General features: G+C 45.6%; 2 protein-coding genes across 2 annotated transcripts in view; one reads left to right on the top strand and one right to left on the bottom strand.

The window, feature by feature from the left end:
• Nlg-5 (neuroligin 5) overlaps positions 1 to 9,634 on the bottom strand; it is a 34,376-nt gene extending 24,742 nt beyond the window's left edge. The window contains exon 1 of the mRNA XM_071789907.1: positions 8,956 to 9,634. Within this exon, the coding sequence (XP_071646008.1) occupies positions 8,956 to 9,201 (246 nt within the window). The 5' untranslated portion in view covers positions 9,202 to 9,634. The remainder of the gene's footprint in view (positions 1 to 8,955) is intronic.
• Positions 9,635 to 20,577: 10,943 nt separating this feature from the next.
• Positions 20,578 to 23,069, top strand: Ap-1mu (adaptor protein complex 1, mu subunit). Its single transcript, XM_071790458.1, has 2 exons — positions 20,578 to 20,745; positions 21,106 to 23,069. Exon 2 carries the CDS (start codon positions 21,117 to 21,119, stop codon positions 22,383 to 22,385), a length of 1,269 nt encoding a protein of 422 aa, XP_071646559.1. The 5' UTR covers positions 20,578 to 20,745; positions 21,106 to 21,116; the 3' UTR covers positions 22,386 to 23,069.
• Positions 23,070 to 25,903: the final 2,834 nt, after the last annotated feature.

The raw sequence follows: 25,903 nt of genomic DNA, 5'->3' as shown, positions 1-25,903 counted from the left end.
TATCCATTTCATCCTCTACGCGCGTCGGAAGCGCATCGGGCGAGTGATTCAAAAGATACTCGGGCTCGCGTGAGAAGAAGATACGACCCAGCCTCCCTTAAACGAGCCGGTGATTAAAAACGCTGCGCGAAAAGCCTTGACTCTCTCTCGCGTTTGATGAAAAAGTCGCGACGATTGAAAAACGCGACTGAAGGAAAAAGAAATAGGTAAGGAGAAGCGATCCGAGCTACGAAAGAGAACCTTTGGCTATCGTTTAAACATTAATCATCGAATTAAAAGATTGAGCAATATAATAGTTTGCTTCTTTTCGATACGCACCGTTATCTCGAAAAGATTCGCGAAGACGGATCCGGTCGCGTAAAGTACTATTTCTCGTGACGTAACCGGAGCGGGAAAAATTGATGCTCCGGTCGCATCATGGAAACAATTATATCGGAGGGGACCGATAGATCTCGTTTCCTGCGACTCGACTTTAATTGCATCACCGAGCGCAATTGGGAAAAGGTCTGTCCCGTCGAAATGGTCGTTCTACGATTCGCGCTGGAAATTACAAAGTTCCCTTAACGTATCGCGTCGCGTTTTCGTCGCAGGATCGATGAAAAAAAAATGTGACCGTAAAGAGAGAGAGAGAGAGAGAGAGAGAGAGAGAGAGAAATTAAAGGAAAAAAGGGGGAAACGTGAAAAGAGAGACGGAGAGACAAAAGAAGGGAGGGGCGAAAATGAGAGTTATTCGATTCGACATTTCCAATTGCATTAAAAATTAAATGTGCGTCATGCGACTGCCGATAACAATCGGCGCTTATCGAGGCTCCCATAAAATCTCGGGGGATGATGGCGATGACGTGGGATGAAATATTAATTTCGCTCCATGCATGAGTTTGCGAATTTTGTTCCGGCTGACGATCTCGTAATTGACTCTCGTCCGGCAGTTAAAACATTAAAAAAAAAGAAGATATATCGACACGCATGGCTAGAAAGATGGAACTTGAAAAAATAACGAGTAAATTCGTATAAGCAGAGGGGAGCGAGAGAGAGAGAGAGAGAAAGAGAGAAAGGAAAAGAGAGGGAGGGAGAGCAAAAATTCCGAAATTTTGTATGTACGAGCACGTTCGTCCCGGTTCATGGCGCAGCTTGTTATTTTACGATCATGGCATTCATTTTCGTATTCCCCGGGCGAGCTATCACGTAGTTGGAAATAAATTCCCATTACCGGAGAAACGGTGCAGGGAGGGAGGGGGGGGCTTAGTGCGAAATCGCAAGAAAATGGAAACACACGGGCGCGTGTGTTCGACGAAAGGGTCGCCGTTCGTGAAAAGATTCGCGTGCGAGAACGGCGTTACAAGTACGAGCAGTTTCTCTTCGACCCTGCCGCTTTCACCGTCATACGTCGTTCCTCATGAAATCAGTTCTGTCTGTGTGGGCGGGGGAAGGGGTGTGAAAGAGAAAGATTTGCTAAAATCTCTCTCACACTTGAGTACTTTTGACGTGGCCGCGTGTATAATATATACACGCACCAGCGAATGTAGATTCATTTGATGACGCACGGATGCATCACAGCTGCTTGCGAATTAAAGCGCGGACACGGAGTAAGTAGGTCGAGGTGAGAAAAAAATCCGAGATACCAATCCCCGATTCAAGCGGAGGTACGGTTTACTCCGCCAACGAATCCGCCATTAAACCCTCTCCCGACGATCGCCGAAATTTGCGCGGGCCAAGCTTTTGACGCGCAGGCACGAACACCCGCGCGTGTGTCGCGATTGATGCAGTTTGGCGCCGGCATGTGTCGAATTCGATAAAATTTAAATATCAAATTGGAGTCCGATTTGAACACGCGCCGTTTTGGAGCCTTTACATTTTACGATACTCCGCCCGCGAGAATAATTACGCATCGCCGACCTTTGAAACACCGCGTGTTACAGTTTGTTATTTCAATGACATTAGCGCGTCCATATTAATCGCTCTAATTTGGGATAATGAAATGTCGTGCAATCGCATAAGAGCTAGCTCGACATTTTAGAAAATTAGGCAATTACGTTTATGGCGTAACTTCGACTGTATATACACGCGTGTAGTAAGTTTCAGCGAGCAAAAATAGCCGCGGAAATTCTATATCTCATCGTTACCGCGCGCGCGTATTTAAAATTTTCGCTCAACGCTCGCAGTGATAAGGAATTAATTATAAATTTGTCCCGGCAATTGAGGGTTCGCCCATCGCGAGGATCGATGCGCGCCGCGTTTCCACCGCCTATTGTTAGATTCCCCCCCCCTCCCGTTTCAATCGAGCGCCTTTCAGTTCGAGTAATAGTCGCGCAATAATCTTATCTGCACGATGGGATGAGACTTATGGCCGGATTATTGCCTCTGTCTGCTCCTTTCGGGGGCGAGGATGCCGAGGGATGGCGAGGGAGGAAAGAGAGAGGATGGCAGGAACGCGGAACGGTTCGTGGGCGGACTGCGTAACGGTGTGCCCGGTGAATTATTATAATCTCTCGGCGAATAGAACGAATTTTATTTCGAAATCAGTCGCCCACAGACGTGATCGTAATTCTCATTATTTGCGGGACGCGGGGAAAACTGCTTTCTTTTTTTTCTTTCATACTCAACTGCGAAAAGTTGGGGATTTGCACGCTCGGTCGGGACTATGGATTCGCCAGAAAAGTAATAGACTTTAGGAGACATTAGCATTTCGACGGGTTTTTTCCCGTCGTTTTTCTTTCTTTTTCGCGAACATTCGCTTAAAGCTGATCGAAAAAATTCGTCGTTAAAATTAAGCTTGGAGGAAACGACGTGTACATTCTCGATCTCAACGACGACTGATGTTGCTATTATTCCTCGTTTCCTCTAAAATATCTTCCTCCCTTGTAAGAGTAACAAGAACGATGAGACCGGGAGTTCGTGGAGTATCTCCGGGACAAGCTGAAGAGTTTGGAGGGCAAAGGTGAAATCGTCCGTTTTCTTTTTTGCCCCCTATCCCTCCCCCCTTGTTCAATGGGACGGAGGGAAGCGAGTGACGGGATAAACGGGACCGGGAAGCTATCCCGAAATCTCTCTTCTGGATACAAAGTGAAATTGATGGCCCGCATTTACCGGCGCGCGTGTAGACGGAAACACGTGGGAGGGAGAGAGAGGGTGAGAGAGAGAGGAGGGAGATGTTATATCAGACAGTGATGCGCTGTCGATCCCATCTGCGATGCATCCCAAACGAAATGGCGCTAGGTAAAGAAAAAATATATCTGTTAGATGTATTCGATATAATGCGCGCGGTTGTGCGTCGAGGTAAGCCGATACTAAACCGACGTGCGACGCGAAGCGAAAGGGATATACGAGAAGCGGAGCGAGAAAGGCGCCCTGTTTATCCGAAGACAGCATAATTTCGCGGGAGCTTTGCTGATTTATCATTTGTATATTATACGTTTTGGGCGCAATGCGTCGCTCGACAATTTGCATACGTTTATTTATTCCGTGACAATTGTTACCCTAAAGGGATTGTTTACATTTCTCGCGAGCGTGATATTCATTAGGTCCCGCGCATGGAGATGATAACAAGCGAAATAAATTTGGTTACGTCATAAATTATGCGGATGCGCGGCGGTGAACGGAAGGACAGGCGCAACATCGGCTAAAGCGAAGTGAATTAATACCGCGTTTCTGTGTATTTCGCACGTGTATATACGTTTAATTGTGACAGCGGATAGGAATTAGTTTCGCATTAATTAGCGACGGAAATTACGCCTCGAATTTTATATGGTCGAGATAATGTATCGCGGCAAAATATAAAGGACAAAAAAAAAAGAACTCGAATTGCATTTTCTGAATTGGGCCGTGTATACCCAGTCGAGCCGGGGGTGCGTCGGAAAAAATAATTATATACAATCCTTATCGAGCTGAACGCCACGGGCTGTAGATGCGGTGCAACAATTATGCAGTTTGTTGTTGCAAAAATTCCAGAGGGATGATTTAAACGCGGAACGATAAATTACGTAAATTTAGAGGCGTAATAAATTATGTGCGCGACAAAGGAAGTCGAGCGGAAAAATGGCGAAGATACGGAGGATTTACGTCAGCCCTCTGCACACACGGTCCAATAACGGTCGTATGGAAGCTTTTGCTGCGGCGGCGGGGGGTGCGTTTCAATGAGTTATAGGGCGCACATAAATGTAAAAGAAATTTATTAAGCTTCAAAGTCGCGAAACGGCTGTGTGTTTCGCCGGGCAAATCTCCCCCGTGGAAACGCAGCTGCTGGAAAACAGACGAGAAGATTTGTCGCGTCCGCGAATGTAAAGACGAATGAAGATGCGGCCGCAAACGACCGTGAAGTTGCATTTCAGTCCAAGCGGATCGCCGATTAAAATTGTCCGGGAAAGATTTATCGTGAAGATCGAGGCTGAGAGAGAGAGAGAGAGAGAGAGAGAAAAGAGCGATGTTTTTTTCCTCCCCCCCGTGGGCGTTTACAAAGGACAGCGTTGTGATAAAAGACAAAAAAGAACAAAGAAAAAATATGGATCGGCACTTCTCCGGCCGGAGGAAAATATTTCCAAGATTGAAATTCCGGCGAGAGAGAGAGATGACGAAGAAAAATTTCCGGGTACAAAGGCAAATTGACGAGCGCGGTAAGAGCATACATTAATGCATTTGCAATGCCAATCGGGCCGACGACGAATACGCCGTTCGGACGACGGGCGTAGATAAAAATAAAAAAAAAATTTAAAAAAAAGGAATTCCGCGATAGAATATCAGCGCGCAGATGTAGTTTCGCGGGGGAATTATTTATGCGCCGTGAGGGAAAATTTGTAAAGCGCTTCAAAACGCGTATGCGTCTCGGCTTCGAAATATACGGGATGGCTCCTCGTAAACCGTGCGCGCGCGATGACTGTATTAAAAAGACGCGGCACCTATAAATATTTTTTTTTGCGCGTGCGTCTCCCCTTCGGTGGACGAAACGAGGACGCGGTTAACGCGATTCCCCTCGTCGGCGACTCGCGCATAATAAATAAGCGGAGGGAAACTGTATTTCCGTTTTGCGCCGGTGTAATCCGGACGCGTTTAACACTCGGATTATGCTCCAGCCGGATGCCGAGGGAAGACACGGCGGCGTGCCTTTGATAAGGACAACGTCCGACAGTCCCGAATTGACCCAGATTCCATTACGAATTCAGCATGCGTACAAAATTCAATATTCCGGCGAGGTCTGCCTCACCATAGGGGGGGGGGGGAGACTTAATAAATACTCCGAACGTCGATATATCCTTATCAGTACGTCCCGCGTGCAAGAATAGATAAACGTGTGTCTCGAGCACACGTACGGCGTGGCACCCGCGATCGCGTAACGATAATCAATCGTTCCGAGATTCGCATCGCTCAAGATTCACCGGGCGAACCGGCGTCGGGAACGTGCCTGCGGGCGGCAATATGCAAAACAATTCTGCTTATACATCACGCGGCGCGGGCGGAGAAGCGCGAGCGCGAGAGAGGCGTCCGCGTCGTAGTCGGCGCGCGTTTGACAGAGCAATGTTTTCTCCTCCGGGCGGAAACGTATGGCCGCTCGATCGGTGCGAAATGGACCGGTGAACGGCGAACGCGGACGCGCGACGAACAAAAAACGACAACGGTGAGTTTGCGCGCGCGTGGGGCGCACGTTACGACGTAATGTAAAGGGCCACGAGGCGTCCTGAGCGAAAAAGTTTTCTCGTTATCCATCCATCCGCCCGGGGACCGCCGCGGCGCCGCGCCGGGCGAAAAAAGGCCGGTAAATTGCGGATCCCGCAATTCCCGCCAAAGCGACTGTGGCCCCCGCGTCTCTGATCCGCGCGCGGCGGATGTTTCAATCGCGCGAGATACGACGACGTTACGAATGCGCGCGCGCGTATAAAATAATCCGCGGGGCTGCCGTTCGTTCTCTTTCACGACGATCCCCGCGGAGACTTGCCGGGTGTATACCGGCAAAATGAGGCGCTGAAAGGGACGGAATCGACGGTGATGTGTATGGTCCACGTAATATATGTATACCCTACGTAAAATCCGCTTTTAGACGCGATTACGTATTTAAAATGGTTCCCCCTCCTAGACAAATCGCGAGTTCGCCTTCCTCCAACGTTGTAAACGCCTCAATTATTTCGCTCCTCGCTCTCTCGTACAGCAGTTAATAAGTCCACATTGTTCGCTCGAAGTATCGAAGTTCTAAATTGCAATATCCCGTATATAATTTGTATACGCGTCTTACGCGGGCTTGATAGGAGCGCGGAGATGAAATTCCGGGATCCGAGTCGGGGGGGGGGGGGGGTATATTTTAACGTTGCTCGACGATCCCGTTTTTCGACGCGGGCGCGGCAATTTCGCGGCAATCGCGCGATTTGTAATTTCGCCCGTGTAACAACGATGACGCGCAAATAGTCAAGCGTCAAAAAGTTAAATAACACGCGGGGACGGGAGCTTTACTTTCGCGCCGGTCGCGGATCGGTTGCGTTATTGTCGGACAGTCGAGTCGACGGCAGAGGACCGGATTGATACCGGAGCGATCAAATTGGCCGATTTCCCCCGCAATTCCCCTGCGGTCTGCGGTCGCGACGGAATTTATTTTTGCCGATGTAAAACCGCGGCAGCGGAGGTGGCGAGGGTGGTCGGCCGATATCCCGCCCGCGGGATACTTTAACGTGAAACGCGAAATTTGCCGGCTCGTATTGCGAGCGACGAGGTGGCGTCGGCCGGCGCGGCGCGGCGCGGCGGGTTTGAATCGGACGTCCATCGATCCGCCTCTTGTCGATATGAATATCTATTAGACGTAATTGATGTCTACCATCCGGCGTAGCGAATGCCGCGGTAAATGTCAAATCGGCCTCGCCCACTCTGACTGATCGGTGTTGTGAAAACGCTTCGGTCTCCGATATAGACGAGCTGCCAGCAAATTGTCTCCTGGAAAAATTTCGCTGTCGTTCGGGACATCGTGATATCGAGCTCGCTTTTAGTTTCCGCTCGACGGCGCACACAGTTTATGCGGAGCGCATTAAAAATAGGACGGAGGTTAAAAGACAGATTTTTGTACTGTGTACGCATTTTGTATTTTATTATTTCAATTTCACTCGCGAAATTTCGAATCGCGCGATAAAAGCCAAGCTCTCGCTACGAATTCGTTTAATGCGGTATACCGTTTGAAGAAAGCGGTCTCTTGCTGCATTTTTTTACATGCGTGTGCTTAAGTGAGAGCAAATGTGTGTCTAACTGCGGAGATACGACGAGAAAGCTAACGAGCGCGGCACGTGTGTTCTTAATTAGAGTGTTATAGCACGGAAAAGAAAAGAAAGAAAAACGGAGGAAAGATATAAGAGCTATCGGTTGGTAAAGATACTTAGCAGGCAAAAGGGAAGTTTTAACGTCGGGTCGACAGCAAGATTTAGGTGCGGTAATAAGTTCAAGGGATGGTAAGAGAGGAGAAACTGACGCCGGGAAAGGAAAGCCGGGAAGGGGGAAAAGGTCTGCAAAGTTTGCGAGAGTGATAGGAGGACAGTAACGCATTTAATGAAAGAGTAGGTCGGGCAACGCGAGAGGGAGAGGGAGGAGGGAGAGAAAAAAAGGAAAAGGTGTTGGTCTCACTGAGAACGACGAGTTAGATTGGACGGAACAAGCGCCGGGGAAAAAGAAGCGGAAGAAAGGGGGGCGAAAGAGTAAAGCGCAGGGAAAAGGAAGGACACGCGGGCGACGCGGTCAAATTTAAGAGATGTAGGAGGACAGTAGTGTGGAAGTAATTGAAATCGCGAGATTAATGCGCCGGGGAACACCGACGTTCCACGGGATGTTAATGAGAGAACATTAGATATAGTTCTTATCTTCGTTTTTGCCGAAGACGCGCGCCTCGCGAGTCTCTCCGACGCGCGAAGATTAAAAATCTCGCGTGAGAGAGAGAGAGAGAGAGAGAAAGAGAGAGAGAGAGAGAGAGAGAGTCGTTTCGTGCACGCCAAACTTCAACGGCGCGCGACTCGCGCGTTAAAAGCGTTATTTGGTATTATTAATGTCACCATTATACTGCGACATTAGCGGGCATAGACAGCGTATTGTTGAAAATGAAAATAGATATTAATTACCAGTAATGTAAATTACTCCCGAACTCAATAGAGAGTACTCGCGCGCGCGGCGTAACTATAATAATTATTTCGATATTAGTTAACAAGACATTTAACTGGGCGCCCGTTTATGCGGCTCTTGACCAAAATTGATTCACATTTCGCGCATGAACCGTAGCAGGAGATTAATTCGTGTCCAAGATATTATCCCATCCTGGTACACATAATATCCAAATATTCATGTCATCGCATATCCACTATCGCCGCGCTGTAACCACCGCCCGTCCCCCGTGTAAACAGGAAGAATAGACTTGCGCGAGAGATTCCGCAATCGATTGCCAGCTGAATACCGCGTTCTGTTTTACAGCGGCTTCTCTTCTGCATCATGGAAACTCGATGCGAGGGAATTTTTCCTTACAAAAGATATCTCCATTTTTAAAGATACCCAGTGTATTAGAATTAAAAAAAAAAAAGAATGATACGAATAATTGGTATTCTCGAACGAGCTACCCCGACGGACAGAAAAATTCCGCTTCCGCAGGGTCAATCCGGCGATAAATCTCGCTTTTCGCCGGTGTACATCGCGGAAACAGCGACGTAACGCGTAATACTGCCGGGGAACAGGCACCGATCCGCGAATCACGATCCGCCATTTACATCGGGCCGAACTCGATGTCCGAGCGCGGGCTCCGACCACGCGCTCGCTTCCACCTGCCTGCCTGCAGGATATCCAAATCCTGCACCGGGGATGCGGTTCGTCGCTCGATATCCCACACCCTGTCATTCTCCTCTCTTCCTCCTCTCTTTCTCTCTCTCTCTCTCTCTCTCTACTTCCTCCATCTTCTCCTCCATCCCCTCCGCCGACCTCCGGGTCCCTATAGCAAGAAGAATCGATACATACCTGAAGTATTCCACGTATTTGTCCGCTCTTGGTCTCGACGATGCGCGAGGCGTAGCGGGTCCCCTGCGAGGAAGCCGCGCGACCGCAGCCGGCCAGGACTAGCAGGACGACGATCAGTGGTAGCAGCAGCAGCGCGAGTCCTACGTTGCGCGGGGACCGAGGGCAACGGCCGGGCCTGATCAGGCACCACGTCGTGATGACCACCAGCGGCCGGCTCCGGGCCGCCGGCTGGCATGGCAACGGCATGACAGCATTTGCTGGCGGCCACCTGCAGCGACGCCACCAGCATAACCGTACGGCGACCTTGGGTCGTCGCTGGACAGCCGAACCGCGGTATCTCGGGCCAGCCGGCTGTATTCTCGTGACTCTCCCCGAGAGCGGCGGCACTCTCCGACGCCGACGGTTTCCGTGAGACCTCTCTAAAATTCGCGTCCCCTTCCCGCGCCGACTACGTCCCACAAGCCGCTCCTCCGTATTCTCGCATTACGGCTCCGGCAATCACTTCCCTTCCGCACGTCTTATTCCGCTCTTAACTCCTTTCCTACCGGCGGCGCCTTTCCGGAGTCCAAGTTAAATTGCTCTCAAAACATCTTGAATAAGAAAGTTGAGAGACAGCCGACCCCCGCGCACCGCCGCCGACGTGCAGATCGAGCGGCTTTGGACGTTGAAAGGCAGGCTCCGGTCTGTAAGCAAGCGAGAAATACGATGTAATGGAACGCCTCCGCAATATTTGTTTTATTTTTTTTAACAGCAATTCAGGCACACATTCGCTAAAGAGGCACGGGATACACACAATTATAGTACAATTGCCTACGTTATTACGTACACTGAGATTTTTAGATTAGCTAGCGCCAGATTATGCACGATTCGCATAGTAATTCGCGCTCTTTAATTTCATTTAAAAAAATGCTTCACTGGCGATTTGGCATAAATGGTAAGCAACGAATGCAAACTCGAACAAATATATGCCATTCACATTATTCGCGGATTTGATACGAGCTGCAAATTTCGAATCACGAATCGTGCATAGGCTAGCTTAAAATCGCAATCCCGTTATCACAAATTTGGGAAATATCTTTCGCGATAGAATCTAGTCTTTTACATAAGGCCATCGTTTGTAAAAAAATAAAGAGTCTTTTGTCCGCGTTTGTAATTACAATCAGCCTATCAATGCAAACAGATCGCGCGCTAACGCCGATAGGGGACTCGCCATTCATCATTTTTTTAAAAGTCGTTGATCCATTTCGATACCGCTGCCCGGTTTTGCAGTGAATCCCCGCCCGGTCGGACGTGACGCACTGATGAACGGACGCGATCTGATCGATCGGCAGTCCCCCGAATTTATGGAACTCGCCGGTCCGGTCGCGCGAAACCTATGGCGTGCAGTGCGATTAATGCGTTTAACCGAATCAATCACTTTATTAATTAATCCTACCATATACGATCGGCACAACAACGCTCCACGATCGGCCATTAAATAAACCGGATTCCGCCGCATTGTCAAGCCCGTGACCACAATCAAATCTAGATTTGTCCTTAAACCTCAGATTAAACACTCGTATTAATTCATTATTAATTTGACGCTAATTCCGCCAGTCTGCGTTTCAGTCCATCCACATCTTTCGTCAGAGATACAGAAGTATTTGTAAAACTTTGATAATTGTTTAATCCTCCAGTGGACGCGTGAAAATTTGAGATTTTAAAGAGCGCATTGGGTGTAAATTGCAATTATTCAAAAATATTATTCATGTTGCACATATTTTAAAATATGTTAACAGGTCAAAATTTTAATTTTAATACTTTTTCGATAATAATCGGTTTTGTATGGAAATGAGTCTGGAATACTTATTTTTTGCAAGCTGTTGCGGGGTGTAAAATACACCCCACGCGCTCATTGGAGGATTAAGATAGAAATAAATGAGTAAACGCATAAAGGAGATTCTGAATAGCTATATCAATCGTAATTCATGTAGTGCAATTTTTCCGCGGTGAAAAATCTATTTGTCAGAATTGTGCCGGTTTCGCAAATACCACTTTCCTTAAATCTCGATGCGAATTCGACCGCGAGCGCAGAAAATGCCTTCCAAAACGTCGCAGCCGAGCGAACCGAGCACCGTGAGCGGCCGCATTACCTTAAGTCTCAAAAATGTGAAGAAGGGAAGTGAGTGTCGCGGTACAGATACCGACGAGGTGGCTGACACGAGAAGCGTGAGGACGACTGAGAGGAAGGGTTGCGCGGGAGGGTGGAGGAGACAGCGAGGCACTGATTGCACCGAGAAACTTATCTCCCCGCAGGACATCTCGCTGATCAATCCCCCTCCCCCCCGCTCCTTCCTTCTGGTTTCAATCTCTCGCATTTCTGAGCTCTCCCCCCGATCCCTCCCTCTCGCCACTTTTCTCTCTCTGCCCCGTGTTTCTACTTACTAAGGGTTAACTAGACGATGCCGCTGCTGGATCGTTCCGCGAACTTTCCCGTTTCGCTAACGATATCACCGCGCCAATGGCTGATTTAAATTTTTAATCGCGGCGATTGATTGGCGCCATCCGTTCGGATCTTTCTCTCTCATCACGAATGAGAATTTCCATATTTCGCTCGCGCGATTGTTGCGGATTCGGAGCTGACGGGAAACAAATTAATTAGAAAGGGCGAATCGCGGAATTCGCGCCGAACCAAACTTCTTTAGCTCATTTTCTTTCTTCCACTAAATTGCAAATGCAAATATATAGGCCTTGCTTCAAAACTAGCCGCGCCCTTTTATCGTATTTCATTTACATATCCTCGAAATGCATAAGTTTCTCGGGCAAGAATAGAAATCATTATACGATTTAATAATTTCATATCGGAACTCATCATCGCGGCATTTTAATGAGTTTCCGCTGTAGCTTCTCCTAAAGCGCGCATAAATTATTGCTTGTATTATTAAACTTTTAAGTAAATCCATTTACTCGACGCGAATGCATTTCCGTGTCGCCGTACATTATAACTCCGTACGTTATTACGTAATATGATTTATTTAACCCAAATAGATGGCGACGATTTGGACGAGAAATATACGGCTGGATATGTCTTTTGGCAGGTTGCGTCATATCGCATTCACCGACGGTGTACATCGACAACGCGTTTTTCTCAATTTTTCGGAACGAAAAATTGGCGACGATAATAGATACGGTGGGAACCCCCCCCTCGGCGGGGGAGTTTAAGTACTTACGATAAATTACAACTTTGATATTCAGAATTTTCCAAGTCGCGGAGAAATACGAGATAAAGTTCCTTGTTCCGGTTTATTTTTCGCAAATCGATGCGCCGCGCGCGCGGCTCGGGTCTCCGCTTCATTATGATACCGCAATTTACGTCGCTCTTTCTTTTTACCTCTCGTGCTCCAACTATCGCGTTCGCGCGGACGAACATCTATTTTAATCTGTCGTAAAGAATTATCGCGAAATTTGTAAGAGGCACTCCCGCGGAGGAGAGAGAGAGAGAGAGAGAGAGACGCGAGTCAAAGGGTTAAGAGAGTTCGATCGCTATCAAACTCACGTGCGTTTGCTTAATCCATTATGCATCTTGCCTAACCGATTTAACTGCGGCGCGATATCGATCCTAATGAAACCTCGGCCGTAAGAGGCGGTGATCGATAATCGCGATTAGATCGGCGGAACGTGGGTCAATTCGGTTATCGCGCGAGCGGCAACGCGCGCGCGAGACTTTCAGTCGTTCTGGAATGGAACACCGAAGGCTAATTTAATTCAAGCCTCAATTATCGGTCGTACCGATCCCCCAGGCGGCACTAACTTTCGCCCCTCGATGTGGCGTTCGTCGTTTCCCCAGAGGAGACGGCTCTAGGAATAGGGCGTGTAATATAACTGCGCGATCTTCCAGCCTTGTGTTATATCGCTTTATCTTCGGTCTGACGTTTCATCGAGCGGGGAAAAAATATCGATATCGCGACGAAGCTGCGGCTTTCGCGCTCCAGTCTTCATCTAAGCTTCGTCCAGTCTTATTTTTCAAGCCAGCCAATCTGGCTATTTTTTACATCGAATATTATTTATCACTTATTATCTGATTACAAATTTAAAAAAATATCAATCGTTTAAATCGTACACTGTTAAATATTAAAGGATAAAATTTAAACCAACACACCTTAAGTTGTATTTTGTTATTTTTAACTACCATGTGACAGCATTATTTTAACTCCACTGGTTTAGTTAAATTAACGATATTGAGTAGGAGTGGCAAACTATAAAAATGGTTAAAAATGACTCAAATTCAGTAAAATTTGACACTACGAATTTAACAGTACTGTAGATTCATTATAGATAACAGTGTGAATTGAACTAATATCCTTGAAAATCTCATGTAACATTCTGCGTGTTACGATACGTTCGCGAAACAGATTAATCTCGGAATGAGGGTGGGCGACAAAAGTTTTTAACTACCTTTTTTTCGTTATTGAGTTATATGGGATACCGCGTTATTGCGCCGTCTCTCCTCCGTCGGCGTATTATTACAGGTCTTGCGTTAAATTAAAGCAACGACAACGTTTACTGTTCTAAGGACCTTAAAGGCAATTCCATTTTTCGAGATTCCTGTCAAGTTTCCCGCTCTTTAACAGCGCCGGTAATTTGCACGAGCTTGGGGATTTCCTAAATTTCTCAAAGTAGTCTCTTTTGAAACGTTCCGAGGACCGTGGGCGCGGGGGAAGAGGAGCAGGAAGTCCCAAGACGCCGTCATTGTCTGTACCACGACTCGACGCCGGGCGTTTGAGAGCGACGAGCGAAAAAGGCGGAAGAGGAGGATGGAGTTACGAAAGTTGACGGAGGAAGAGAAACGCATTCGTTCGTTCGTTCGTTCCTGCCATCTCTCCACTCCACCTGCCGATGATTTGACTTTATAATCGAGTCAGCCTCGTTCAATTACAATGGAATTTCTCGTGGAATTTGCCGCAAACAGTACGCGATTCAGTGCCGCGGCCCGATCGTGCACCCCGGTAAATATTCGCCCGGTCGGCACTCCCGCGCCGGATGCATAAACCGTGCGCGACGAATGATTTTCAAGCTCATGATTAATTCACGGACGGCAAGCGCCGTTAGTTCCTCGAAACGGGGGGTGGGGAAAATGTTGCTTAACTAACCGTCGGTGTCACGAGCGAAAAATATACGGTTTCACGATACTCGAGTAGGATCCGCGCGATATTATTATCACCGCTGCGTAAGTAACATTGATATCGCATTAATGTCGCAGAATTGGATGTAACATTACGTCGATACGTGCTTACTCGGGATCATTTATCGTTCTTGACGCATTCCATTATTCTCAACAAACATGCGCAGGCGCAGCCATAGAAATCACGCGAATTTCATACACCTTATACGTAATAATATTCACGATGCTGCTGCGTCCGGTCAGAGAGAAGAAGAGAGAAAGAAAGGGTGAGAGAGAGAGAGATCGGTATTAGTCCAGTCACTATGTACAAAAAAACGGATTATAAAAGACATAATTCTGACCCAGGATTTTTCTTTTGGGGGGTGTTGGGGGGCTTAAGAAAAGCTTAATCTCAAGTTTTCGACCTCTGTTTCCCGCTTGCTTTTTTTACGGGAGTAAAAAATGTGAAAAAATGGTTTTTCCGCGATAACTCGGTTTCTAATAAAGTTACAAGGTCGAATCGGAGCTCATTTTAAAGCTTTTTTACGCTCTACAAATTATGTCGTATGACATTTTTACGTATGATCGATTGTTTTCGAGGCATCGAACGAGAAAGGGAAATAAAAAAGTATGATATTTAGTTTTTTTCTTTTTACTCATTATTGTCGTCCGAAATTGCAAAAATGCTTCAAATAAAACTTGTAGAGCGTAAAAAAACCTACAATTTTCATTTGTTATTCATTTCATTTAGTTGAAAATTACGCCTTGTAGAGCGCCTCAAAGTGGAGAGTCGTCGCCATCGCGTCAGCGGCGCGTTGGTTACGTCGATACGCGGCACCGAACGCTTTCGCTAAGATTTCAGACTTCATTGTTTTCTTCATGGTTTTATATAAAGTAAACATACTAGCAAATGTTTACTATAGTAAACATCTGCTCGCCGGTCCTTTTTATCGCATTTGCCAGTCGTTTTCTGTATATTATCGCAGCGAGCGGATGCTTTTCGAAACGAGAATTTTGTGGACATTTTGTTAGTGCCGTTTTTAATGAACAACAATGAGTGACTCGGATTGTTTTATATGTGAAAAACCTTCATCAAAAGTTGCAGACATTGACCGAAGTTGCTGTACACGGGGCGTGTTACAAAACGTATTCGAATAAAAGATTAGCTTCGTCGGCTTCTCGGCGAAGTGGCAATGGCGAATCACCATCAACATCAAGAGAAGAACAGTGTCATCCAGATTTCCATTTCAAGAAAAATTGCTTATTTTGCTTATTTTGTTCGATGATTTGCTATCACTGTTCCGGACAAACATGCCTGAATTCGATAATTCCGGCAGAAATTATGGCAAGTGAGATGGATGACTATTTCAACGACGACGGAGACGACGAGCAACACCCGAACGAGGTTCAACTTCAAGAAGACGATGGCGACAATCAGCCACGATCAAAACGTTCAAGACATGAATAACTTGTTATTTATTAAGTAATGAGCAAAATGTATAAAGTATTTTTTTCTTATAAACTTACTTCACAGAATATTGTCACTTAGATATAAAACTGCACGCTTTCATGTATTCTTCAATGAAACGGTAAGTGTAATTTTCGTTTCAAAACAACTATCTGCAATGGCAAATACGTGTTTGATTCCCTTAAGAAAACTTGACGGTTTCAAAATATAATAATTTCAGGCTTTGCAAGATTTATTTGCAGGCGTAGTGCGATATGGAACTTTCAACGAAATTAAAGTAATAAATAAGAACATTTTACGATTTTTATTGCTGTGCAAGTTTTATTTGAAGCATTTATACAGATTCGTGTGCGAAAAACGATAAAATAGAAAAAAAAATTTTTTTGCGTCAATGAAATCGGAAATCTTAGCAAAAGCGTTCGGTGCCGCGTATCGACGTAACCAACGCGCCGCTGACGCGATGGCGACGACTCTCCACTTTGAGGCGCTCTACAAGGCGTAATTTTCAACTAAATGAAATGAATAACAAATGAAAATTGTAGGTTTTTTTACGCTCTACAAGTTTCATTTGAAGCATTTTTGCAATTTCGGACGACAATAATGAGTAAAAAGAAAAAAACTAAATAACATACTTTTTTATTTCCCTTTCTCGTTCGATGCCTCGAAAACAATCGATCATACGTAAAAATGTTATACGACATAATTTGTAGAGCGTAAAAAAAGCTTTAAAATGAGCTCTGATTCGACCTTGTAACTTTATTAGAAACCGAATTATCGCGGAAAAACCATTTTTTCACATTTTTTACTCCCGTAAAAAAAGCAAGCGGGAAACAGACGTCGAAAACTTGAGATTAAGCTTTTCTTGAGCCCCCCAACACCCCCCAAAAGAAAAATCCTGGGTCAGAATTATGTCTTTTTTAAATGTACATAGTGACTGGACTATATGAAACATTTATCAGGGCGCAGCGCTTCGTGGCGAGGTGAAATTCAATGGAAAATAGGAAATCGGGATTCGCGACGAGAGAACACTCGTCCCGGGCCAAGCCTGTTTTCCTAAATACTGGGAAATGTTTATTGAGCAAACACATCTGGGATGCATACGATCGGCGCCGCCGTTCGATCAGTATCTGTTCAATATTTTATGCTAAAACAACCGGGGAACTTGATCACACGCGCGAACGCGTAGGACCACGACCGTTCATCGCTCGTTAATGTATTCATTAGAGGGGATGTCCTGTATATATCTCGTCAGCCACGGTCGTTTAATCCAGAAATATTGTCGCGTTTTTTCTTTTTTTTTACGCGACATAAATTATGACGCGCGTGTCAATCACCGCAATTAAAATACCGTCCGCGGTAGAAAAATTACCCTGGTATAATTTCATTATCTTTTGTAAAAAAAAAGATCTAAAAAAATGAAGGGAACGAAAAAATAATCGTCCGCTCTTAGAGTCACTACTATAAATCGCGTGTTCACGACGCTTATATCGCATATTTAAATAAAATGACAGAATATATTTCAGAATAAAAAGAGATATAATTATAAAATTGCAATATAATATAAATGACGCCTTCTTCGAGAGAAATGCAGTGTTGACGTATGACAATCTTATTTTTCGTTCTCATTTCGTGTTCTATTCGCGTTCGTTAGCCACGAATTAGAGAGCCTCAGCCGAAAGCCGGTCCTTAAAAAAAAACGCAGGTGTAATTTGCGTAAGTACGATTGATGTGGCTAGAGCGTTAAAAAGCCGCTCGACGCAATGGCCCTTTCGGTTATTCTAAAACCGGGCTGCAAAACCGCGGAGGGGGCTGCCTCGCTGGTATCGCGCCTCTGCAAGCGAAAATAAGCGCGATCGAAGCACGTAATGGGGGGTACGTCACGCTGACCGCAGATAACACGGTTGGACCCGACCGCCTGTGAACAGTTGAACGAATATCACCGAATAGCGGTGATTTTCGGACGGCCGGAAGTGCGCCTTTTGATGCCCGTTATAAACGTTAAATCGATTAGACGGGGGGAGCCGAGCTTTTACGCGCCGAAACGCAAATCGCGTTTCGAGCGCGGCGGCACGCGAAACAATTCGCCAAAAATTCGGAATTCCATCGAAAACTAGCCGGTCGCGAAAAGATAACGTTTCTCGTTTTTTGTTTACTCGACGTCGCGTTATAACGCTGCGCGATGAGTAACAGAGGGAAACGCGAGGTAGCAAGGGTATTTACCAACATTTCGTGAAATTGCAGTGGCTTACGTTCCGTCGATGCGCTTTTATGCCGCGCAACGCGGTGTCACGCGTGTCGAAGTTTTTCGGAAAAGCGCGCGCGCGCGAGGACATTTTATTTTAGCGGAATCTGTAAGCCGGCAATCACTATCGACGTATATTTGCAGCCGGTTTAATGCAGCCGATATATACCGTCGCGTTTATCGGCATATGCGGCGCGGCAACGCTAGAAAATCGATGGCACTCTGATGCGTTAGCGCGGTGAACACGCGATTGTTTACGACTTGGGAAATATTTGCGAAACTCAAGACTTCGCGCATCGCGATAAAATTTGAATCCGCGAGAAGCTCGAGCGGCGGATTTCGCGTTGCTATATAACGTTCCGCGCTATTTAATTCATCGGACTCGCGAAAGTTGATCTTATCTCGTTGAAAAAGAGTGGCAAAGAGAGGCAAAGAGAGAGAATTTTAATTTAATTAGCTCGCATTTGGTATATCGAAAGCTATTTGAAATCATCTATTTTTATATCCGTTCGTTATATTACTTAAATTCCGCAAACGATCTTTATAATAAACGCGATCTGTGAAGAGCCCATGCTGATGAGAACGGTGCGCGATTCTCGTTTGTCGAATTTGCCTTGCAACAGTCTCGCTTTTATTTTCTGTTTTCAAACTCTAAACGGGATATCCTATATACAGTGCGCTATCACTCCTTTCCTCGCGAAGTAGCCGACGTTGAAATCTTCCGCCGAGATTAAATGACTTCCAGTTGTATAGAATCTTAATGTCGGAAGGCGCTACTTTGCTGGAGATACTGCGCGCGCTTTCTGCGAAACGGCTTCAAGCAGGATTTAATGTTTCGTGAAACACGGAGTACAGATTAAAATGCCTTAGACCGGATTTATCTCCGTTGCTGTATTAAGCGCGATTTTAGAAATATTTGTATCCGCCCGAATGAGTCTGGATTAACGGACAAAGAACGTAGTGTAGTTTTATCGGTATTCCTCCTTCCTCGGATCTCCTACTTAAATCCCTTTCCTCTCCACGAATTACATGTAGACGAATTAAAAAGAGATGGGATAAAGGTACGCTATTCCGCGTAAAATATTCTAAAGATAACGTAATTACTTTAATGTACATATTATTGTAGATATTATATGTACATTATATGTACACACATACATATACATGATAAAAAAATTAATGTGTAAATAATATATTATATACAAAAATTAATTATATATATTTGTACCTTAGAGATAGAGAATCATATCTCCATTATTATGAATTCAGAGAAAACGAAGTTTAAAGTGTGTATATATTATATAATATATTTTATTACTTATATTATATAGGTAAGCCTCGAATAACATAATTAATTAGTTCATGTTATTGAAAACCATGTTATTCGAGACTTAGGATTCACACAATTTTGGACATGTTCCGTATAATTGAAACCGTGCAATTCAAGACTTTAGATCCATATAAAATTGGACACTTGGTTCCAAGAGATTATATTAAAAAAGAAACTTTAAAAGTAGTGTTGTCACAATTTTTTACCGTGCTATTCAAGACTCCGTGCAATTCAAGTACCGTGTTATTCGAGGATCATCTGTATATTTTTAAAGTGTTCCTCTTTTGTGCTTAAAGGCTCCTGTTCACTCACTTCTATCTCAGATTGTGACGTCAGAAGCGAGAAAATATACAATAAAAATTCTTGCTAAATATATATTAAAATAAAAATATATTTTAATAAAACAACACTTATAACAATCGATATATAGAACTGACTTTAAAATATACTGAAAACTCTCTTTTTCAAGGCTTTGCGCGCGGATGCGTGGATGTCTCTTCCTCTAAGGAATGACATTCCCTTTTTAGATATTTATTCATTACATTTTATAATCACAATTTTTATGTTAATCCTATTATGATTGGGACGCTTTTATTGAGGCGTTCATGAAAACCGGCTTTAAGTTTTAAATTGTGTTGCGTAACAAATGAATTCGCCTATCTATGTAGACCATATGGGCTCTCCCCATGGTCCTTTTTTATCTGAATAAAAAAAAACTCTCTTTTTGTTTCACTAATTAATGACTAACCGTATATCTGCAAATGAATTATGCATAATTAAAAACGAAATAAGCTATATGTTCACAGCTAATGACAGCTGTTAAATAGATAATATACAGAAATAAATATGATTTAATTCCTCTCCGAAACAAAAAGATAATTTTTTAATATATTTTACAAGTTGGTTCTATCAATTGTAAGTGTTGCTTTATTTCCATTTTAATATATTTATCAAGAATTTTTGTTGTATATTTTCTCACTTCTAACATCACAATAATCTGAGATAGTAGTGGTGAGTGAACAGGCAACCTTAATGCGAGATAAATTCGACTCATAGATAACATCCATATTATCTGTTTGCATGCGGTATTTTTCACTTAACCTTCCATTACTAACCTACTTGTTCCATTCGCTCAGGGACTCGAACCTTTCTCTATTATTTCACACATATACTTGTTACATATTAATATTTAATCGGAATACATTGCTGTACAAGTTTCTGCGGTCTTAAATGGATTCATCATACCTTAATAACAAAGGCCGGTATTCATAGTCAGAGCTTAGTTTATATTTAAGATCGTCTCAAGTTTATACACGAGCATCTCTATTTCACGACGTTCGAACGGCGCGCAGCGTCGCGCCCGTCGCGGTCGATATACCGCCTGAAGTTGGCTGCCGACGCATGCGCGCGGCGACGCAACCGCGGAGTCCGCGGACCACGGACAACTTCGCGACGGTCCACAGTGGCAGCCCGGAAGCGCGAGGTGTTGGGTTTGCTATTTCGTCGCTCAATTTTCTCGCGTCAATTCGCGTGAAAAAGTCAAGTATCTAAATGTAAACGATACGTAAGGCGCACTTCGGGGATTCATTCGCAGCGTCGTACATCTCAGAGTGAGTATCGATAGAACCTCCAAGAGTTTACTCGTACATCGAGAAATTGACGCACAGCCGAATATCAAGTTAACTTGTATGATCTATTATCGCCTCGTTTTCCGCTATTTCTCCTCGAGCTAATCATTTCCGCGAACGATCTCGCGAATCTCTTCTTGAAATTCTCACTTTGGCGATCCTAACCTAAACGCTCGAGTGGCGTCGGCTGTGTTCGATAGTCCCGGTAGTTAGACAGTAACGACTATACTTTTAATAAATTTACTTGGACGTGTCGAAGTGTCACGTGTAGTTTTTTTTTGTATTTTTTAAAAGGATTTTTAATGTGAGTAATAAAGTTACCCTCTTCCTCTTTGCTTGCAGCCCGGGACAAGATGTCGACGTCAGCAATATACATTTTGGACGTGAAAGGCAAGGTGCTGATCTCGCGGAACTACCGCGGCGACATCGAGACCGGTGTCATAGAAAAGTTCATGCCGCTGGTGATGGAGCGCGAGGAGGAGGGCAATCTTACGCCCATCATTCAGACCCCGGAATGTACATACGCTTATATAAAATATAACAATCTATATATCGTGTCGACTACCAAAAAGAACGCGAACATATCCCTAGTATTTGTATTTCTGCACAAAGTGGTGCACGTCATGCAGGAGTATTTTAAGGAGTTGGAGGAGGAGAGTATAAGGGACAACTTTGTCGTTATTTACGAGCTCCTAGACGAGTTACTGGACTTTGGCTATCCTCAGACCACCGACAGCAAGATTTTGCAGGAATATATAACTCAGGAGGGTCACAAGCTGGAGATTCAACCCAGGATCCCTATGGCGGTGACCAACGCTGTCTCGTGGCGCTCGGAGGGCATCAAGTATCGCAAGAACGAGGTCTTTCTCGACGTGATAGAATCCGTGAACCTTCTGGCGAACGCCAACGGCAATGTCTTAAGCTCGGAGATCGTTGGTGCCATAAAGATGAGAGTCTACCTGTCGGGGATGCCAGAATTGAGATTGGGCCTGAACGACAAGGTCCTGTTCGAGTCGACGGGCCGCGGTAAATCGAAATCCGTGGAACTGGAGGACGTCAAGTTTCACCAATGCGTGAGACTTTCCCGGTTCGAGAACGACCGGACGATCTCGTTCATCCCGCCGGACGGCGAGTTCGAGCTCATGTCGTACAGATTGAACACGCACGTGAAACCGCTGATATGGATCGAATCCGTGATCGAGCGGCACGCCCACAGCCGCGTGGAGTACATGATAAAGGCAAGATCGCAGTTCAAGCGCCGTTCCACGGCGAACAACGTGGAGATCGTGATCCCGGTGCCGAACGACGCGGACTCGCCCAGGTTCAAGACCACGATCGGCAGCGTCAAGTACTCGCCGGAGCAGAGCGCCATCACTTGGATCATCAAGTCCTTCCCAGGCGGCAAGGAGTACCTGATGCGGGCGCACTTCGGGCTACCATCGGTAGTCGGCGAGGACGTCGAGGGCAAACCGCCCATACAGGTCAAGTTCGAGATACCGTATTTCACCACGTCCGGCATTCAGGTGCGATACCTGAAGATCATCGAGAAGAGCGGCTATCAGGCGTTGCCGTGGGTGCGTTACATCACGCAGAACGGGGATTATCAGCTGCGGACGAATTAGCTGTTCGTCAACGGAGCCGACGAGTATCTCAGGATCTCGGGTGTCTACGTCATGCCCGAATACGACGACTAGAAGAGAATAGTCGCGTAGCATACTCTCGAGGGGGTCGGAATCGGTAATCGTTTATCCATCTTGAATTCGAAGTTATGGCCAGTGAAAAAAAAATGCATAAAACGCGATTGTAAAAATATGAATATCGGGTTTTCGAGCACTGATTCTGCCTTTTCGGGAAGAGATTCACATTCTGCACGATTTATAGTATTTTAATATTCCTTTAGAACGGGCTAACGTGTCGAAAGATCCTTTAAGAACACTTTGCATTTGAGACACACTGTCTTAAGAGTACTTAATTCAAATGAGATTCCATTTCGGTGTCGCGATCTTCATACGTGTCTCAATTTATTTTTTAAACATGATGACGATATAGGGACAGTGTCTAATAACATACAATCTCGCAGTAGAATCATGTAAATATATCGACAATTTATTTTATAACATTTTCCTTCGACAAGGCGAATTTACGAACGGGCGGTAGCTCGGTATTGATTTAAACTGAATAGTATTATATTGATGAAGATTAACTGTATACCAACATCATGTTTAATAATCGCAATATTATCTGTATGTCATTCCGACATTAATGTAAGATAGCATGGAGATATATTAAATTTTTAAAAGGAATAACGCAGAGAACTTGTTCGACGATCGCTCCTATCACTTCCATCTCTTCCATCGCTATAGCACACGTCTCGCTCCCTGTTCCCTTAAGAATTTTCCCAACGCACGGAAAATCGAACTGTATCCGGGACGACCATAAGCGCTCGCGCCGCATCGATGCGGCTCCTCCGGCGAGGGAGGAGAGAAAAAAAACGGCAAGTATCTCTCGCGAAAGAACTCGTGTCGCCGTTCGCGCAGCGAGGACACGAAAACGCGATTAGAGCGGAATGGAAACGGCGGAAGCCCCTGAAATCTTTTTATTTCGGTCCCCTCTCTTTCTCTGTCGCGCGCGCGGTATGCAAATTTTTTTGGCATGAGCGCACGAGCGTGTAATAATTTTATGGAAATCTGTAGTCCCGCCAAGTACTCTCGCTCGCGCAGAGTTTCGCGCGCGGCCGACGCGACGCGAATCGAAAAACGTGGCGGGAGGAAAAAAAGATTCCTCTCCTTCTCTCTTTATACCGCGGCAGGTGACGCCTTCCGGTCCAGGTACCTGTCGGAGTATCGAGAGAAGAAACGACGTCCGCCTGCTTATCCCGTATTCATCAGGCGGTGCCGGATTTTTTTTCTGCTCCTTTCACTCTTTCTTTCATCCCCGGCCCGCCCCCCCCCCCCTCCCGGTCGTTACGGTCCGCATAACGACGCGCCGGAATGCAACGGTCGCAGATAGCGGCGGTATAATGTTCGGTTGCCGCACAGATGGATAATCAGCCTGGAAACGGGTAAAGGGAGGTTGTTACGAGTGAATTAGCGGATCCGCGAAACGCGTGCAACGTGTTCGAAATACTTGGAGAACGGGATGCGAATACGGGATTCGATATGGGAAATTTTCAGTGGAGACGACGGCGAGGAGAATATGGAACGTCCTACGAGTAAATTAAGGAAAGGCCGCTAAACGGTCAGGACAGGATCTTGGTTGCCTAATAATATTTTTCGCGTGAATTTATGTACAATTCACATCGCCCTGGCAAACCACGCGCCGTTATTCTCGGATTTGAAACGTAATCTCGACTAAGGCTAGAGCAGTACCGTCAATAAAATTGATATAATCAATTTAATTACGCTAGTACATTAGCATAGGTATATTAGAAAAGTGCAATACATAAATTGCGCATAAGTTAACGCAAAGAAATATTATTAGGCAATCAAGATCCAGTTCTGCGCTCGTATTCTATACTTATTTATTGTCCCACAAGTAATTTCTCCGTTTCTTTTTCGGCCGCGACCTAAATGTACAATAATATCGTTTTCCCACGCCGATCGGTTATTACCCGTGTCACTTTTCCACCTGGCTACACAATTTTCTGATATTTCTATTACGTTTACTACTGCGTTACATTTCTCCCGGGATAAGTATCTTGTCGCGAGGGGGGGAAAAAATCGATGAAGGGCGGCGCACCGCGTACGATACGCTCTACTTCTGAGGGGGATGCGGGCGATCAAGGATAACAATCATTCGGGTAGCCTCGGCTGGCGTAAATATTAGCAGTTGGGGTCGCCGGTATCGTAATTAACTCGTCCGATCCGTTTAATTAAATACGAGGGCGAAACGAGAGGGTTTTTAGCGCCGCGCCGCGCCCCCTTCGCTCTCGTAACGGAGGATCCTGCGAAAGGATGAGAAGAGGAAGACGCTGGAAAAAAAGAAACCGTTCCCCACTCGAGTACGACCCCCGCGAAGCGTACAATGGAATTCGGGTCGAGTAATTCTGAAGAATTTATCTCTTAGCTCTTTCTCTTTTTTTTCTTTCGCTGTATTGTATAGAGTCGCTAGTAGGAAAAACAAATTTACCGATATGGCGCTAAGGAAATCCGATCGCGAGATGCCCGGCGGAGTGACGAGATGGAGAAGAGATTCTGAGAACTTCCCTGTCCATCGGGCCATGTGGTCGTGCAGGAAATTCTGGTAGGGACGATTTGAAGTTGTACCAGGGTATGGTACTTGCGAAATCTCGTCTCCGTCGTCGTCTCGAGCCAGCTCTCCTTCCCGCGGATATTAAAACTTATCCGGGAAGTATGTATACACGCGCACATACATATATACACGTGGACGTGATGGGGAAAGACGGGAAAGTTTTCGAGAGGACGACTTGCGTTAACGAGTCGCTCGAAAAACACGCGGATCGATATTGATTGTGCCGTGCGCGGCGGTGGCGGGTGCCGCGCAAGAACCGAGTAATTTAGTCCGCTTAAAGCTGGAGAGTATGTACCTGCGTCCCCCTTCTCCTTCCGTCGCGAAAATTCGCGAAACTTCGGTGACTGCGAGCCCGGGACCGGAATTTAGCGCTAAATGCGAGTATCCGTCCGAAGCTCCGAGTATACACGTCGGTCAAGTGTTCGCCAAATTAAATGCTAAACGGTACAGGCGGGGCGGCGCTCTTACGACGCTCATAACAGTCATAATGAAGATCGAAGGCGAAAGTCCGTCGGATTCGCCGCGACTCATTGCACGCGTGGCGCGCGATCTCTATTCGGGATGTATATTTAAAAATCGAGGAAATCGTATTCCGTATGTCCGCGCTTTGCTGAAAAGTTGAAAAAGCTCGCGGCGCGGCTTTTTATCCGCGCGTTGCAATTCATATCGTGTATTACCGGTACGCCCGCATTAAATATACGCGCGTTATTAAACACGACCGGCATATCCCGGAGAGTGGAAATGATATTAAAATAATTTCGTTGCGGATATATTCCCCGGCTAATTACGCGCGGGACGCTTCTGTCCTATCTACATAATGACATGCGCAAAATGGAAATATCGAGCTGCTTTGAAATCAATTATTTGTTGATAATATTAATCACCAATT

This window comes from Temnothorax longispinosus, chromosome 10, assembly GCF_030848805.1.
Source record: "Temnothorax longispinosus isolate EJ_2023e chromosome 10, Tlon_JGU_v1, whole genome shotgun sequence".
NCBI classification, from domain to species: Eukaryota; Metazoa; Arthropoda; class Insecta; order Hymenoptera; family Formicidae; genus Temnothorax; species Temnothorax longispinosus.
This window is presented reverse-complemented; position numbering and strand designations above follow the sequence as displayed.